This window comes from Salvia hispanica, chromosome 3 (assembly GCF_023119035.1).
Source record: "Salvia hispanica cultivar TCC Black 2014 chromosome 3, UniMelb_Shisp_WGS_1.0, whole genome shotgun sequence".
Taxonomy (NCBI): Eukaryota; Viridiplantae; Streptophyta; class Magnoliopsida; order Lamiales; family Lamiaceae; genus Salvia; species Salvia hispanica.
The window spans coordinates 3,320,176-3,336,259 of NC_062967.1; the positions used below are offsets into that span (position 1 = coordinate 3,320,176).

Sequence of the window (16,084 nt, forward strand, 5' to 3'; positions counted from 1 at the left end):
GCAAGTCGAGGTGCGGATTACTACCTTGTCTATGCAAGTAAAAACTAAATTAGCCACTTCCATTTAATCAAATAATTTCATTTATTTTTTCCGGTAACGCATATTGAATTGGAAAAATTAATTAAGAAGCAAACGACGTTTCATTTTTTTTTACATTTATTCTCAATTAGCCTATGAATTAAACTTCATAGGTTGAGTGTCGAATATCAAGTTCAACCCATAGAATGTTTTAATTGGATGATAAAGAGACGACAATGCCTAAAATATTTTTAACCATAGTTGAAAATCCACATATGAGTGCTTATTTAATTTAGCATGATTTATTATACCAAATATACAACTCTAATTTCCGGTAGAATACAAAGTTAACTTTGACTTAAGTGGTTAGTTAAGACTATATAATATCAATCCTAACAAAATTAGTCATGCAATCATAATAGAGAAGGCGAAAAGAAATGCAACCATCGGCAACCAGAGGCGGAGGTGTGGATGGCTCCACCGCCAAAGGCGGCAGCGACTCCCTCGAGTCCGGCAGCTACCACCGCGACACCAACCACAAGCCGATGCTCTCCGGCATGGCTATCAAAGTAACATTGATGCTTGTGGTGGTCGGCACAACCTTCCTTATTCTCAATCAATCTAGCTATCCTTTGGAGTTTTTTCGAAACCATAGTTCGTTCTCGAGGCCATCTTGTGAGAATTCGAATGCTGGTTCGTCTTCAGTTCATCAATACACGTTGCAAATCCCGCCTTCTTCTCCGGTAAGCTAATTTGTGTGCATAAATATTTACTAACTTTTGGTCTTCTTCTTTTTCATTATTAAATGTGACAAATTACTGATTAATAATCTATATTTCGATTTGAATGAAGAATGAATCAAGGTAGGGGTCCATTTTTCTGACTTGGGGAAAAGATTTCTAGAAAGCTCATGTATTCTAAATTATTTACGACGTCTAATTGCATATTTTCTATAACAGACCCTACCAATTGGCTATCAACGTCGAAATGATTTAAATTCCAAATGCATACTAGTCAATTTATTCACAAATTTGCGTAGTTGATTAATGTGACTTTCCAGACTCGTACATTTAAAATATTAAATCTTAACTGAATAAGTATTATATTTGGATGATGCTTACATCTCGTAGATATATAATCATTTGATAATTATTTATAGCAACATAACATAAGACACCCTAGACAATTTTAATATGCAATTAGTTATTAAATGCCCTATGTATCTTCCCCATTGAAAAAAGAAGCTTTCTTTTCTCACATTCATTTTTTTTAATTTCTATAGTACTAATATTTTGTTTATAAAAACGAATTAAATATTTAATAACAAACTTTTAATAACAAGTCAATCGTAAAAGAATCGATAATCGATAATATATTAAAATAAAAGTACTGTATGATTCTTAATTTATAATTTTTCTCATCACCTAAACACAAATGCTATTGATTTTTGAGCAATTTTTGGTTACAAAATTGAAAATAGGCGGAAGATGAGAATGTCGAATTGGAGAAGACGCTGAGAAGTGCGGCGATGAAGGACAACAAGACGGTGATAATCACGACTCTGAACGCGGCGTGGGCGGAGCCAAATTCTCTCTTCGATCTATTTCTGGAGAGCTTCAGAATCGGAGACGGAACGGCGCACCTGTTGGATCACGTGGTGGTCGGCGCGTTCGACAAGACGGCTTACGAGCGGTGCAAGGCGGAGGGACTCCACTGCTACATAGTGAGAACGGAGGGCGTGGATTTCTCCGGCGAGGCGCATTTCATGAGCGAGGATTATCTGAAGATGATGTGGCGAAGGATTGATTTTCTTCGCAATGTCCTCGAATTGGGATTCGACTTCGTCTTCACGGTAATTGCACTTCACCCCCTTGATTTAATATTAATTTTTATAAATTACTTAAGTTCTAAAAATGCGATTTGTGAGTAAAGAAAGTTGATTATATCAAAATAAAAATAGATTGAAAAAAAATTAAGCCTGGTCCAAATGCTGATGTGTTGGGCCGCTATTGGCTTGAAGAAGCCCATATTCTACGCCTAACCATCGGGACTTGACTTATTCTTTAATCCATTCATTAATGAATATTTAATCCATTCAAATAAAACTATATTAATCAATCCGATAATGATTTGAAATGGGAAAATTAACAGGATGCAGATGTAATGTGGTTGAGGGATCCATTTAAAAAATTCTACAAAGATGGAGATTTTCAAATCGCGTGTGACCACTATGTGGCCAACTACACTGACGTGAGCAACTCCCCAAATGGAGGGTTCAACTACGTGAAATCAAACAACCGGACCATCGAGTTCTACAAATTCTGGCACAATGGCCGGGAATATTTTCCGGGGCGACACGACCAAGACGTGTTGAATATGATAAAGGACAACCCAATTATCCCTCGAATCGGGCTGGAGTTTCGGTTCTTGGATACGGCCCACTTCGGGGGGTTCTGTGAACCCAGCGAGGATCTGGATGAGGTGATCACCATGCATGCCAATTGCTGCATAGGCATTGAAAACAAGATGCATGATCTTACCATGCTCATTAATGATTGGAAGAGGTATATGGCATTGCCACCTTCAGATAGGAATTCCACTACTAAATCTTGGACCGTTCCTAGAATTTGTTTCTAGACAAAATAAATATCTCTCTACTTGTGATAATTACAAAATTGTGAATTGCATGGGCATGGATGTGAGCTACTAATTCTTTTGCTAAGGAATTGAACAAAAGGAAAAATTAGTTGTATTTCTTTAGAGGTGAATTATATTGCTTTATAAACTTTGAGATGGATTTTAATAGAACTCAATAACTATTTTTTTTATTTGTTTCACAATATGATGAAAACAATTCATTTGATGAGTCTAGAATAAATATTTTTAACTGGCGGAGTTTCACGCCAAATTAAGCAAAATAATATCTTGAAACATTAGACATGGAAAAATGCCGACAGGCGACAACTACATGTGACACCACTACCCTGACCAACCGACTCGTCCACACAATCTTATTTTGAGTGTAGATAAAAATGATACCAATTTATCTAAAACGGCCAAGCATAGCAATTCATTACTATATATCTATATTTCATTCCACATACTCCCGCCGTCAATGAAAATTTGTCACTTACGTCCATTTTTGTCCGTTTCTAAAATTTTGTCACCTTTCACTTTTACAATTTTTGGTAGTAGATCCCACATTCTACTAATTCATTATCACTCGCATTTTATTACTATAAAACTAATATATAAAAGTAGGATTCACATGCCATTAACTTTTTCAACCTAAATTCTTAAAATCCATGCTGGGTCAAATGGTGACGAATTATTAGGGACAGATGGAGTATTTCGATATATTAACCATAATTCAACAAGTTAACAAATCACATATAATCACATAAGGCACGTAAAAGAATTATGTCTTTTAAGTATTCAACATGTTACCTGGATGATTTTCATTTTCAACTATCCATTCGACATCTCATATTTTTCTCATCTTTTCTCCTTTTTAAATTCACTCGAACCACCTTCACTATATATTTTTAAGTACTATTATTGTTGGGATGAGAGGGAAGAAGGTCGGGGTAAGGTTGCCAGTGGTGAAGACTGTTGGCAACGATGGCGTGCTAGGGGTGGCGCAAAAGGAGACGGAGAGGGAAATCGAGATAGAGAGGAATGTGTGTGCTATCTATACAACGATTTTTAGGAAGAAAATTTTTGGGATTTGATTTGCTTGTCCCTGGTTTATCTTTTTGGCATTTATCTTACTTGACAGTGAGTTCAACTACAACAAAAGAATTTCAAATCGATCATTTTCAATCGAATTTTTTTTTTTTTTTGCCTAGTCCTATTTTTTGGCCTTTTGGTTATTACTACAAATTTACAATAGGGGCTATCTTCATCCATTTAGGCCATGAAGGCATGAACTGTAATAAGTTGGAAGTTTGTATTCATAATTCTAAATACACCGCGGACTTTTTCATTTTTCTCTATTTAATCTCTTCTTAGCCAATTAGTGGAAACTTTGCGACAGTGAATAATTAAATTATCTTGTTTCATAGTTGAAAATCCACTGATAAATAACAGCCACGAGGTAGCTAGCTAGTGCATATTTAATTTAGCATAATTCAGTAATTAATATACATTATCCATTTAATTTAGCTTAATTCATATACCGCGGATTTTTCATTTCATTTTAGCATAGTTGGAAAAAATCCACATAAGTAGCTAGTGCTAACTAGTGCATATTGAATTTTGACATACATCACTGTATAGTGCGGAGACACCCTCGAGTCCGGTGGCTACCACCGAGACAACAACCACAAGCATACGTGCTCCGCGGTGGCTATCGAAATAACGTTGATGCTTGTGGTGGTCGGCACCACCCTTCTTCTTCTTAATCAATCTAGTAACCCTATGGTGTTTTTCCGTAATCATAACTTGAATGCTAATTCGCTTTCATTTCATCAATACATGTCACTTATTCCGCCGGCTTCATTGCTGGTACATTTTTAATCACCCTTTCACAAAAATTTGATTGCATGTATGTTAATTTTTGTAAATTGGTGACAATTAGTTATATGTCAATCACGTACTCCCTTCACTCGACAATCTATCTATTTTTCATTGTTGGTTGTTCGTCATTGCATGTCTCATATATACTACTAGTAGTTTACTATATTTAAGTAATTTCATTTTCTATCAATCTATCTTTCGCATTATATAAAAAAGTGAGACTCATGTTAATTAATTTTTTACACTTATTGTCCGATGAATAAAAGAAAATCAATTGATGTGGACAGTGATGTGTTTATTTATGTTTCTCCCATTTGTATTTTATTCAGAGAATTAAAAATTCGAATTATCAATCATTTAAATTTTAACAATGAAGTTTTTTCCCAATAAACACCAATTTATTTTGGGGATCGATTAAATTGAAAATAGGCAAAAGATGAGAATATTGAATTGGAGAAGGTGTTGAGAAGTGCGACGATGAAGGACAACAAGACGGTGATAATCACGACTCTGAATGCGGCTTGGACGGAGCCAAATTCGCTCTTCGATCTATTTCTGGAGAGCTTCAGAATCGGAATCGGAACGGCACACCTATTGGATCACGTGGTGGTCGGCGCTTTCGACAGGATTGCGTACGAGCAGTGCAAGGCGGCGGGTGTTAAGGGTCTTCTTCCCTTAACTGAGGCCGGCGGCGTTGCTCGGCGGCCGTTGAGGATTCCGGCGCCCTGCTTAGGGTCGGCGGAGATCGATTGGGGCTGTGCGCGGAAGTACTTCCGTCGGGCAAGCAAGTAGTTAAGGTTTCAAAACCTGGAGTCACACGATAGTGGAGTTATAATAATTCTTATTCATTGATTGGAAGATGCAAATAATAACAATCTAGTCCTATTTATAATACTAGAATACTGTACTCTAATTTATTGAATAAGAAAACAAAATATCTAAACATATATGGAAAAGATACGGTAAATCAAAATATAACTAAATAATTGTGATTTCTAGAGATATGATATGGGATTGTATCAACTTCCCCATGGTTAAAATCTGCCTTGTCCTCAAGGTGGAAACCATGAAGCAACGACGATAATTGAAAGCAAAAGCTTTGTCAAGACGTCTCTTCCTGGATCAAACACATACCGAATAGCTGAATGTATCCCTTGATCACCTCCATAAAAAATCAACCAAGGAGACCTAATGTGGCCGGCAGAATTCCGTGCCAAAATGGAAAACATGTTCACACCTCCAAGAATGCTCTAACATAGCGTGTCATTGCGCGGAGGGATCAACCTTGTATCGGTGTCGAGCGATGTTGATCGATGATTCATACTTGGAACATCACCGACATTCAAACCCACATAAACACAAGCAATTATGGGCAAACCGGTGTAAGCATCATCTTCTTTCTTGCGCCAACAATTTTCAACAAAATTTTTGGATAACACTTGAACGTTATTGAGTGCGGCGACGATCATCTTCATTTCATCAGTGGAATTGTCCTCCTCTACAACATCTAACAGTGCCACTTCCCGATGTGTTGGCACAATAAGATCACCAATCTTCTCATCATATACCCCAACGAGCACTTGCAGCGGCATATTGTCGGTCGTGACGATCTCTTCCAGGGACTCGTTGATTGGAACATCAACATCAAGATTAGCGACCCCATTATGAGCATTTTTGTTGGGAACATCCTCAACTAGATTTTTGTCATCATTATTCTCCTCAAACCTCGCATTCAACTCGGCGAGAAGGGCAGCTTGCTCCAATCTATAAACACGTAATTTCTCGTTGTAATCACTTACTGCAGCTAGTTGGGCTGGGCAAGGAGCTGTGCGGTGACTCAGGGGTTGGTTAAACTGCGTAGGCTGCAAGTTCTGCGGGCAGCGATAGTCGAGTGGATCCCAACGACCCGGCGTACCCAGTGGTGGCTAATCATAACCCGAATATTCTCGCGATGCACGTCGAGGCGGTGGTTCCCAACAAGGGGGCTGGCGCGACTGTGGTGGGTCGTAACACGTGGCTGACCGATTAAACTGTCGATCATACCCGCCTATTTGGTGACAATGTTGTTGATATCCTGGTGGGTCCCAACCTGAACCCCTGGAATTTCTCCCATCGCGACGATATCGATCTCTCTGCGGGCTATCTCACGCCCCAAAATTAGGGTTTCTACCATGAAAACCCCTATCCCCTATTCTCCGTTGACGCTGATCATCAAACCCCAAATCATCTATATCTTCGTTGTCATACGGTTGATCATTGCCGCAAGGCCACGCTGGTTCCAAATTTTCGAACCTACGGTCTGTATCTTCCCTCCAAGAATCCAATTTGTCCAGTCTATCTATCAAGCAATCCAATTTATAACCCATAGAATTATCGTGGTTCGCATCCTCTGTTGGGCGACCCTCACGGTCCCCTTCGTCGGTCTGCTGTCGGTTGTAACCGACGTTGTCACAGCGGCCAATCGCATTATCACTGCGCGACGAGCCATTCGGAAAATAGTCGGGTCGGTTTGTGCCCCAACCTTACCTACCGCTGTTGTTGTATCGTCTCATGAGTTCTCAATGAAAGCACCAGTTGTTAAGGGCCTTCTTCCCTTAACTGAGGCCGGCGGCGTTGCTCGGCGGGCGTTGAGGATTCCGGCGCCCTGCGTAGGGTCGGCGGAGATTGATTGGGGCTGTGCGCGGAAGTACTTCCGTCGGGCAGCAAGTAGTTAAGGTTTCAAAACCTTGAGTCACACGATAGTGGAGAAATAATAATTCTTATTCATTGATTGGATGATGCAAATAATAACAATCTAGTCATATTTATAATACTAGAATACTATACCCTAACTTATTGAATAAGAAAATAAAATATCTAAACATATATGGAAAAGATACAGTAAATTAAAATATAACTAAATAATTGTGATTTCTAGAGATATGATATGGGATCGTATTAGCGGGACTCCACTGCTACGCCGTGACGACGGAGGGCGTGGATTTCTCCGGCGAGGCGCATTTCATGAGCGAGGATTATCTGAAGATGATGTGGCGAAGGATTGATCTTCTTCGCAATGTTCTCGAACGACTTCGCCTTCACGGTAATTGCACTTTACCCCCTTGATTAAATATTAATTATATACAACTATTATTTGAATTGTAAATACGTGATTTATGAGTAAAAAATTAATTTATAAACTGGAAAATTGAGACTTTATTTGCAAAAATATAGTATTATTATTCTTAAATTTATTCACTTAGGTTGAACTTTATAATTAAGCAATAATTTACCTAAATATTGAAATATATCGATTAAAAATCCCTGATATATTAATTATAGTAGAAATTCAAAAGCTGATGTGTTGGCCCTCTATTGGCGTGAAAAAGCCTATTTCTACCTTATGCCTAACAATTCGGTACCTATCTTCTTTTTAATTAATGAAAGTTAACATTGAGTCAAACAATAAAAAAAACTGTGATCCAATAGTCAAAAGTTAATTTTTCCATCACGGGCCAAATTATGTGTTATTAATATCGAAGCAACACATAAGTAGAATTTGATAATGATTTGAAATGGAAAAATTAAGCAGGATGGCGACGTAATGTGGCTTAGGGATGCATTCCAAAAATTCTACAAAGACGGAGATTTCCAGATCGCGTGCGACCACTACTGGGCCAACTACAATGACGTGGCCAACTCCCCCAACGGAGGGTTCAACTACGTGAAATCAAGCAATCGGACCATCGAGTTCTACAAATTTTGGTACAATGGCCGGGAATATTTCCCGGGAAAACACGACCAGGACGTGCTGAACATGTAAAGGACAAACCGTTTATCCACAGAATCGGGTTGGAGTTCCGGTTCCTGGACACGGCACACTTCGGGGGATTCTGTGAGCCCAGCAAGGATCTGGATGAGGTGATCACCATGCATGTCAATTGTTGCATAGGCATTCAAAATAAGATGCATGATCTTACAATGATCATCAATGATTGGAAAAAGGTATATGGATGTGCTACCTTCAAATAGGAATTCCACTACTAGATCTTGGACCGTTCCTAGAATTTGTCACTAAACAATTTATATATCTCTCTCTCTACATGTTGCAGTTACAAAATTGTGGGAATGCATGTTAGCTAATTCTTTTGTTAAGGAAATGAATAAAAGGAAAATTAGTTGTATTTTTTAAAAGTGAATTGTTTTATAAACTCGAGATGGTTTTTAATTAGAACTCAATATATAACTACAATGTTTTTTTCGTTTTGTTTGTGTTACAATATGCTCAATAAAATTCATTCTATTTCACATCAAGCATAGGCATCATACGTATACCATAAAACATTCACATAAGTATTCACAATTCATCACATATATATAACAACAAAATATCAATGGGGTCAATAATATCAAGAGATAATTGTCATTTAAATCACTAGAAACACCTTCACCTTGTATTACCAGTACCATTGTTGGGAGGAGAGGGAAGAAGGGCGGCGGTAAGGTCGGCAGTGGTGAAGACTATTGGCGACGCAAAGGAAGAGGGAGATGGAAATCGAAAGAAAGAATTGCTTGTGCTAACTACAACAAATTAAATTTTAGGAAGAATTTTTTTGGGATTTGATTTGCTTGTCCCTTGTTTATCTTTTAGCATTTATCTTACTTGACTCTGAGTTCAAATACAAAAAAATAAAATTCAAATCGTTCTTTTTCAATCGAAAAAATAAATATTGCCTAATCCTAGTTTATTGGTATTACAATAGGGGCTATCTACATCCATTAAGGTCAAGAAATGTAATCAGTTCGTGATTACGAAATTGCGTACTATGCATGGGCATGTTTGTTCCATATTCTTCTTTTGGGAATTGAATAAATGGCCAAATTTGTTGTTTTTTTTTTTTTTAAGTGAATAATTTCAAAATTCGACCGTTTGTTCAACTTTTAAAGTGAATAATTGCAAAAAATCCCAACTTTTGTGAATAATTGCAAATTGGACGGCACAAAAATTGCCAGTTTTGTTATTATACATACATTTTAGTTTTTTTTTGGGGGTGGGGGTGGGGGTGGGGGGGGGGGGGGTTGTCAAAACAAGGTAATTATAGAAATTAAAATGTATATGCTCTTCTAATATTTCCAATCAGCAGTAGTGGAATTTGTAATCATAAATCAAAATTTTCTGTTTTTTTTCATTTTTTTTCTCTATTTAATCTTTTATTAGCCAATTAATGGAAACTTTTCGGGATGAATAAAATTATGTATTGCCATAGTTGAAAATCAACATAGAAACGAATACTTAATTTAGCATAATTCATAATATACCTCGGACTTTTTCATTTTCCATTTAATTTCGCATAAATTATGATATACCGCGGACTTTTGCCATAGTTGAAAAAAAAATTCCACATAGTTAGTTAGTGCATATTTAATTTTGGCATAATTCATAAAACTACTGCTACAAGGTTGAAATTTGAGCTTTATAATATCGTAAACACTATATAATCCTAGTCCTAATTAAGGTAGTCATGCAATCTGAATAGAAAATGCATCCAGCAGCAACAAGTGGTGGAGGTGTGGATGGCTCCGCTGCCAAAGGCGCCGGCGACACCCTCGAGTCCGGCAGCTACCACCGAGACAACAACCACAAGCATATGTTCTCCGGCGTGGCTATCAAAATAACATTGATGCTTGTGGTGTTAGGCACAACCCTTCTTCTTCTCAACCAATCTAGCTATCCTATGATGTTTTTTCGAAACCTTAATTCGAATGCTAATTTGTTTTCGTTACATCAATACATGTCACCTATTCCGCCACCTACTTCTTTGGTACGTGTGCCATCACTTTCTTACAACTATTTGATTGCATGTACATATATTTTTTGTAAATTGGTGACAATTAGTTTTATGCCAATTAGTTATTTCGTCTGGTAGTGTGCTTCTCATTTTTTTCATTTTGGACGGTTCATTATTGTATTATGTTCTACTACTAGTTCAATCTACTTATATTTTATTATAAAATTATAAAATCGAGATTGGATACCCAAAATTTTCAGGTCAAGTATCCACAGGCAAAAGATGAGAATATCGAATTGGAGAAGACGTTGAGAAGTGCAGTGATGAAGGACAACAGGACGGTGATAATCACGAACCTAAACGCGGCATGGACGGAACCAAATTCCGTCTTCGATCTATTTTTGGAGAGCTTCAAGATCGGAAATGGAACGGCGGACTTCTTGGATCACTTAGTGGTCTACGCGTTCGACAAGACGGCATACGAGCGTTGCAAGGCGACGGCGCACCTCCACTGCTACGCTGTTACGACGAAGGGCGTGAACTTCTCCGGCGAGGCATATTTCATGAGCGAGGATTATCTGAAGATGACGTGGCGAAAGATTGAGCTTATGCGCACTGTTCTTGAATTAGGATACGACTTCATTTATACGGTACAAATAGTTACATCGATTATGTAGTTTTACCAAACAAATGATTTGGAGTCGAATAAGAATATTATAACTTCAAATCTAATTAACCAAATTCCAAAAAATTGCAATGGCAACGCAATTTTGGAGTAGTATTTATATTTATCTTTTTTCACTTCACATTTAGGATGCAGATGTAATGTGGTTTAGAAATCCATTCAAAAAATTCTACGGGGATGGGGATTTCGAGACGGCGTGCGACCACTACAGCGCCAACTACCGCGACGTGAGCAACACCGCGAACACAGGGTTCACGTATGTGAAATCCAACGACAGGACCATCGAGTTATACAAGTATTGGTACAATGCACGGGAGTATTTCCCAGGAAAACACGACCAAGACGTGTTGAATATGATAAAGGGAAACCCGTTTGTCCACCAAATCGGGTTAGAGTTTCGTTTCTTGGATACGGCCTACTTCGGGGGATTCTGTGAACCCAACAAGGATTTGGATGAGGTGATCACCATGCATGCCAATTGCTGCATAGGCATTCAAAACAAGATGCATGATCTTACCATGATCATCCATGATTGGAAAGGGTATATGGAATTGTTACCTTCAAATAGAAATTCCACTACTAGATCTTGGACCGTTCCCAGAATTTGTCACTAAACAAAATTGTTTAATTGCTTTATACTTGATGTATTTGAGAGAAAATAAGTGAGAAGTATATGTAATCACTTGCAAGTTCATAGCATTATACTCTTTCACACGAGAATAAATAGGAGTAATTGAGTTCAGTAATAGCCTCTGCTTTGAAACAGTAACTCTAACTAGCAGTATGCCTCTTTCAATTTTAATCAATCAAATACTCAATTGTTAGATCTAAACAGGAGCTAGCTGCTATGAATCTGTGAAGCAAGCAGCAATAAAGAAAAAGAATTCCCTAATTGACTAATGAGAACTTCAAATCCCTAATTGAGTGATGTTCATATCCCCCAATTTCACTCCCCATTAATCATATCATATTCATATCCCTCAGCTCTAGCAAAATAAACAATAAATCAAAGCCAACCAAAGAAAGAGGTCCATTTGATTAAAGAAATTAATCTACTTTGGGATAGAGAAAGGGACTGTGACGAATTCCTCAATTTGGCAACAACAGTTTTGCCTTTATACTGGGTCCCACGACAATGAGAAAAGTTGGCAATATGATTTTGTTGTATGAAATTGGGGTTATCAATGACAATAACCACGTATATTATCATACTATGGTCTTGTTATACCAAATTGGCAATATACCAACTAATAGTTTTTTTACAAGTGTTATCAATAACCATAACCAGGTGTATTATGGAAACTAAATACACCTAATACATGGAAGTACTTTAGATGCATTTAGTTTCAATATTATATATAATTACTCTTGTTAGCATATTTATAAATTAATTCCAATATTTAATATTTCAATAGTATACTACTCCCTCCGTTCCATAGTAATAGAGGCATTTTGTTTTGAACTCTCGTTTTGGAAAAATGATAATAAATAGTTTAAGTGAGGAGAGAGTAAAGTAAGAGAGAGAATAATGTAGTGAAGAGTCTTATCTACAATATTCTCTTTCTTACTTTACTATTTCTCCACTTTAACTATTTATTATTATTTTTTCAAAATGAGTGCTTAAAACGAAACGCCTCTATTACTGTGGAGCGGAGGAAGTATAAAAAAGTAAAAATAAGTAATAAAATTTATATGCATAAAAAAATTCAAATACAAGAAATATAGGCCAATAAATTTGTGAAACCTTCCATATATTAGGTGTATTTAGTTTCCATAATACACATTGTTTTATTGATAGCAATGGTCAAAAAACTATTAATTGGTCACACCAAGTCATATTGCCAACTTGGTGTGCCAAGATCATGGAATATTTTCTCATTGTCTCCACTAGAATATGGTTCGCTGGTTGAGTTGTAACATTAATTTTCATTAAATACCTTAAATTTGACAAATTATTTACGTTACCATAAATAAATGAGAGGTGGATGAAAAGTATAATAAATGCAAACTTGTATAGAGAAATTCACCCTCATAAATTTATCTTCTCCATAGATAAAATAGTTAGCAAATATGAAATCGTCAAGAATGGGAAATGTGGTTATAATTTTAATAGTCCTTATATTTGTTGCTAATTATGCAACGGCGCAAATAATCGACGGTGACTATTACCCTTTATGCTTACACAATTGCATTGAGGCTTGTTTTGATCAGGGTAACTGTAGTGACAATTGTACTCCCTCCGTTCCCTCATAGTTGAGGCGAAACTTTTCGGCACGGATTTTAAGAAATGAATGTTGAATGTGTTAAATAAATAGATAAAAAAGTAAGAAAGAGAAAAAGGTAGAGAGAATAAAGTAAAAAGTTAATAAAGTAGAGAGAATAAAGTAAGAGAGAGTAAAGTAAGAGAGAGGAATAAATTACTATAAATGGGAATGACTCAACTATGAGAGAACTTCCCGAAATGGAAAAATGACTCAACTATGAAGGAACGGAGGGAGTGCTAACTATTGTGAACCCTATCGGAACTCCCCGCCCGCTCACAATCACGCCTGTCAAAGCCGCACAACAACTGATTTAAAGACGCATGGTCTATTATAACAATTAGCATGTCATAATAGGTGATACATATTTATGACATCTTAATAACTACTCTATACATTATCTATTGTAATACTTTTAAACAGTTTAATAAAACCTTAATATATTGTGTCACTTTTATATTAGTATTAATACAAGTACGAGAGAAATAGATAGGAAAAGTTATTGGAGTATTGTTAATGAAGGATGTGATCCACCCATTTGATAGAAAAAAGTTATCAAAAATAGAAGTGGACTATTTTTATGAGATGGACCAATATAAAAAGAACATCTATATCTATTGGACAAATAGAGTACAGTAAATTTTTTATTGTTGCAAATTATTAATGCATAATTTATTTTTTCAATGCACTAGTTGCATTTTGATATATGTAAATGTATTTTGTTAGTGTTAGAAAATCGATTTGAAACACTAATAATAAATAGTACTAAAATCGAATAACGTTGAATAGCTTATAGACTATATTGGGAGTATTATACTTTGCTTGATTAAACATTCAGTTACATGCATCACATCCTTATAATGACACTTGTAAACAAATAATGAAGAAACTACTTCTATTTTATTCTAGTATATCAACCGTGCGATTCACGATACATTATATTTCACTCAAAATTTATAATACTATTATAAAATTATTTATTAAAATTAGTTTATAAATATTGGGTCTTATTCTAATGCTTATAGCACTCTAATCCAAAATCAAGACTAAATCTCCACCCTTGGATTTTAAAATGAGTGGATGAGATTAAAGCTCACAAATCTCAATAAATAGAAATCTTTTAGATATCTAATGCAAAAACTACAAACACACATCAACAATATACTGATATAGTACTCCATAATTGACAACATTTAAGAGTTCAATAGTGTAATCATGGAAAAAACCAAACTTTTCCCAAAATTTGTGACTTTTTAGGCAATTTACCCAATGATTAAATATGGAGTATATCGGAGTCCCTCTTTTAGTATATTTATTTCATTTCAAGGTAGAATGATATCAATTACTCCCTCCGTTTCGCCATAGTTGAGTCATTTTTCCATTTCGGGAAGTTTCTTCATAGTTGAGTCATTTCTATATATGATAACTTTTTTCTCTTTCTTACTTTACTCTCTCTTACTTTATTCTCTCTACTTTATTCACTTTATACTTTATTCTCTCTACATTTTCCTCTCTCTTACTTATTTATCTATTTATTTAACACACTCAATATTCATTTCTAAAACTTCGTGCCAAAAAGATTCGCCTCAACTATGGCGAAACGGAGGGAGTACTTAAATTTCTTGTATATTTGCAGACTATTTCACATGCTTTTTCTGATTGGTATTTCGATCGATGCTCCTATGAAATGCTGATATTGGTATTTCGATGGAAACAATCAGATTGATGCTCCTATTTAACGACTACTAACCAGTATATACTAATGTTTGGTTTCTTATTTAGTGCATCTTCATGGCCCAATGTAGGCTGAAATCTGTTTGGTTTAGTTAAATGATGTATAGTACTTATGTAGGTGCTATATATGCATATAATGTTTATTACTAACATGGAAAAATATCTCCTTAACTTTATTATAAAAAATACGGTAAATTGTCTAAAAAGGCACAAACTTTGGGGAAAGTTTGGTTTTTTCCATAAACTATAAAAGTTGCACCTAAAGTCACGAACTGTATCGGATCGTGCAAATTTCCCAAACTACCTGACCTGACAACATATTTTCGTTAAAAACTTATCCCACGTGGCATGCCGGAGACGTGACTTGGCAAAATTTCTGACTGGGCACAAAACGACGTCGTTTTATGCTTTTTTTATTAAATCTTCTTTTCACGTCGCCGATTTCATCCCTAAACCGTTTGTCGACGATTTCACTCTTGTCGATTACGTTTTCCGTCGATTGAAGTGGGGTTGTGCCTACGAAATCAGCCAAAAAGAGGTTATCTTATCTGAGTTCAGAAATTTTGTCAAGTCATGCCACCGACATTCCACGTGGGATAAGTTTTTAACAGAAATATGTCATCAGGTCGAGTAGTTTGGGAAATTTGCACGATCCGATAAAATTCGTGACTTTAGGCGCAACTTTTATAGTTTATGGGAAAAATCAAACTTTTCCCAAAGTTTGTGACTTTTTAGGCAATTTATCCAATGATTAAATATGGAGTATATCGGAGTCCCTCTTTTAGTATATTTATTTCATTTCAAGGTAGAACGATATCAATTACTTAAATTTCTTGTATATTTGCAGACTATTTCACAAGCCTTTTTTGATTGGTATTTCGATCGACGCTCCTCTTAAATGTTGATATTGGTATTTCGATAGAAACGATCGGATTGATGCTCCTATTTAATGACTACTAACCAGTATTTACTTGTGTTTGGTTTCTTATTTAGTGCATATTCAGGCCCAATGTAGGCTGAAATCTGTTTGGTTTACTTTAATGATGTATAGTACTTATGTAGGTGTTATATATGCATATAATGTTTATTACAAACATCTT

At 36.1% G+C, this 16,084-nt stretch overlaps 2 protein-coding genes and 1 pseudogene across 2 annotated transcripts; all 3 read left to right on the forward strand.

Moving 5' to 3' along the window:
- Positions 1-450: 450 nt before the first annotated feature.
- Positions 451-2,818, forward strand: LOC125212902 (uncharacterized protein At4g15970-like). The gene is made up of 3 exons (XM_048113193.1): positions 451-761; positions 1,499-1,870; positions 2,170-2,818. Exons 1-3 carry the CDS (start codon positions 456-458, stop codon positions 2,653-2,655), a joined length of 1,164 nt encoding a protein of 387 aa, XP_047969150.1. The 5' UTR covers positions 451-455; the 3' UTR covers positions 2,656-2,818.
- Positions 2,819-3,584: 766 nt separating this feature from the next.
- On the forward strand, positions 3,585-8,648 carry LOC125215295 (annotated as a pseudogene).
- A 1,419-nt stretch (positions 8,649-10,067) lies between these two features.
- LOC125216665 (uncharacterized protein At4g15970-like) lies at positions 10,068-11,731 on the forward strand. Its single transcript, XM_048118424.1, has 3 exons — positions 10,068-10,337; positions 10,565-10,954; positions 11,118-11,731. Exons 1-3 carry the CDS (start codon positions 10,164-10,166, stop codon positions 11,601-11,603), a joined length of 1,050 nt encoding a protein of 349 aa, XP_047974381.1. The 5' UTR covers positions 10,068-10,163; the 3' UTR covers positions 11,604-11,731.
- The last annotated feature ends 4,353 nt before the right edge of the window (positions 11,732-16,084 follow it).

Bases quoted from the DNA above. Each gene is read 5' to 3' on its own strand.
- LOC125212902 (XM_048113193.1), top strand. From the start codon at position 456: ATGCAACCATCGGCAACCAGAGGCGGAGGTGTGGATGGCTCCACCGCC. The intron at 762-1,498 runs GTAAGCTAATTT...AATTGAAAATAG, and splicing joins AAATCCCGCCTTCTTCTCCG to GCGGAAGATGAGAATGTCGA. The intron at 1,871-2,169 runs GTAATTGCACTT...GAAAATTAACAG, and splicing joins GATTCGACTTCGTCTTCACG to GATGCAGATGTAATGTGGTT.
- LOC125216665 (XM_048118424.1), top strand. From the start codon at position 10,164: ATGTTCTCCGGCGTGGCTATCAAAATAACATTGATGCTTGTGGTGTTA. The intron at 10,338-10,564 runs GTACGTGTGCCA...CAAAATTTTCAG, and splicing joins TTCCGCCACCTACTTCTTTG to GTCAAGTATCCACAGGCAAA. The intron at 10,955-11,117 runs GTACAAATAGTT...CTTCACATTTAG, and splicing joins GATACGACTTCATTTATACG to GATGCAGATGTAATGTGGTT.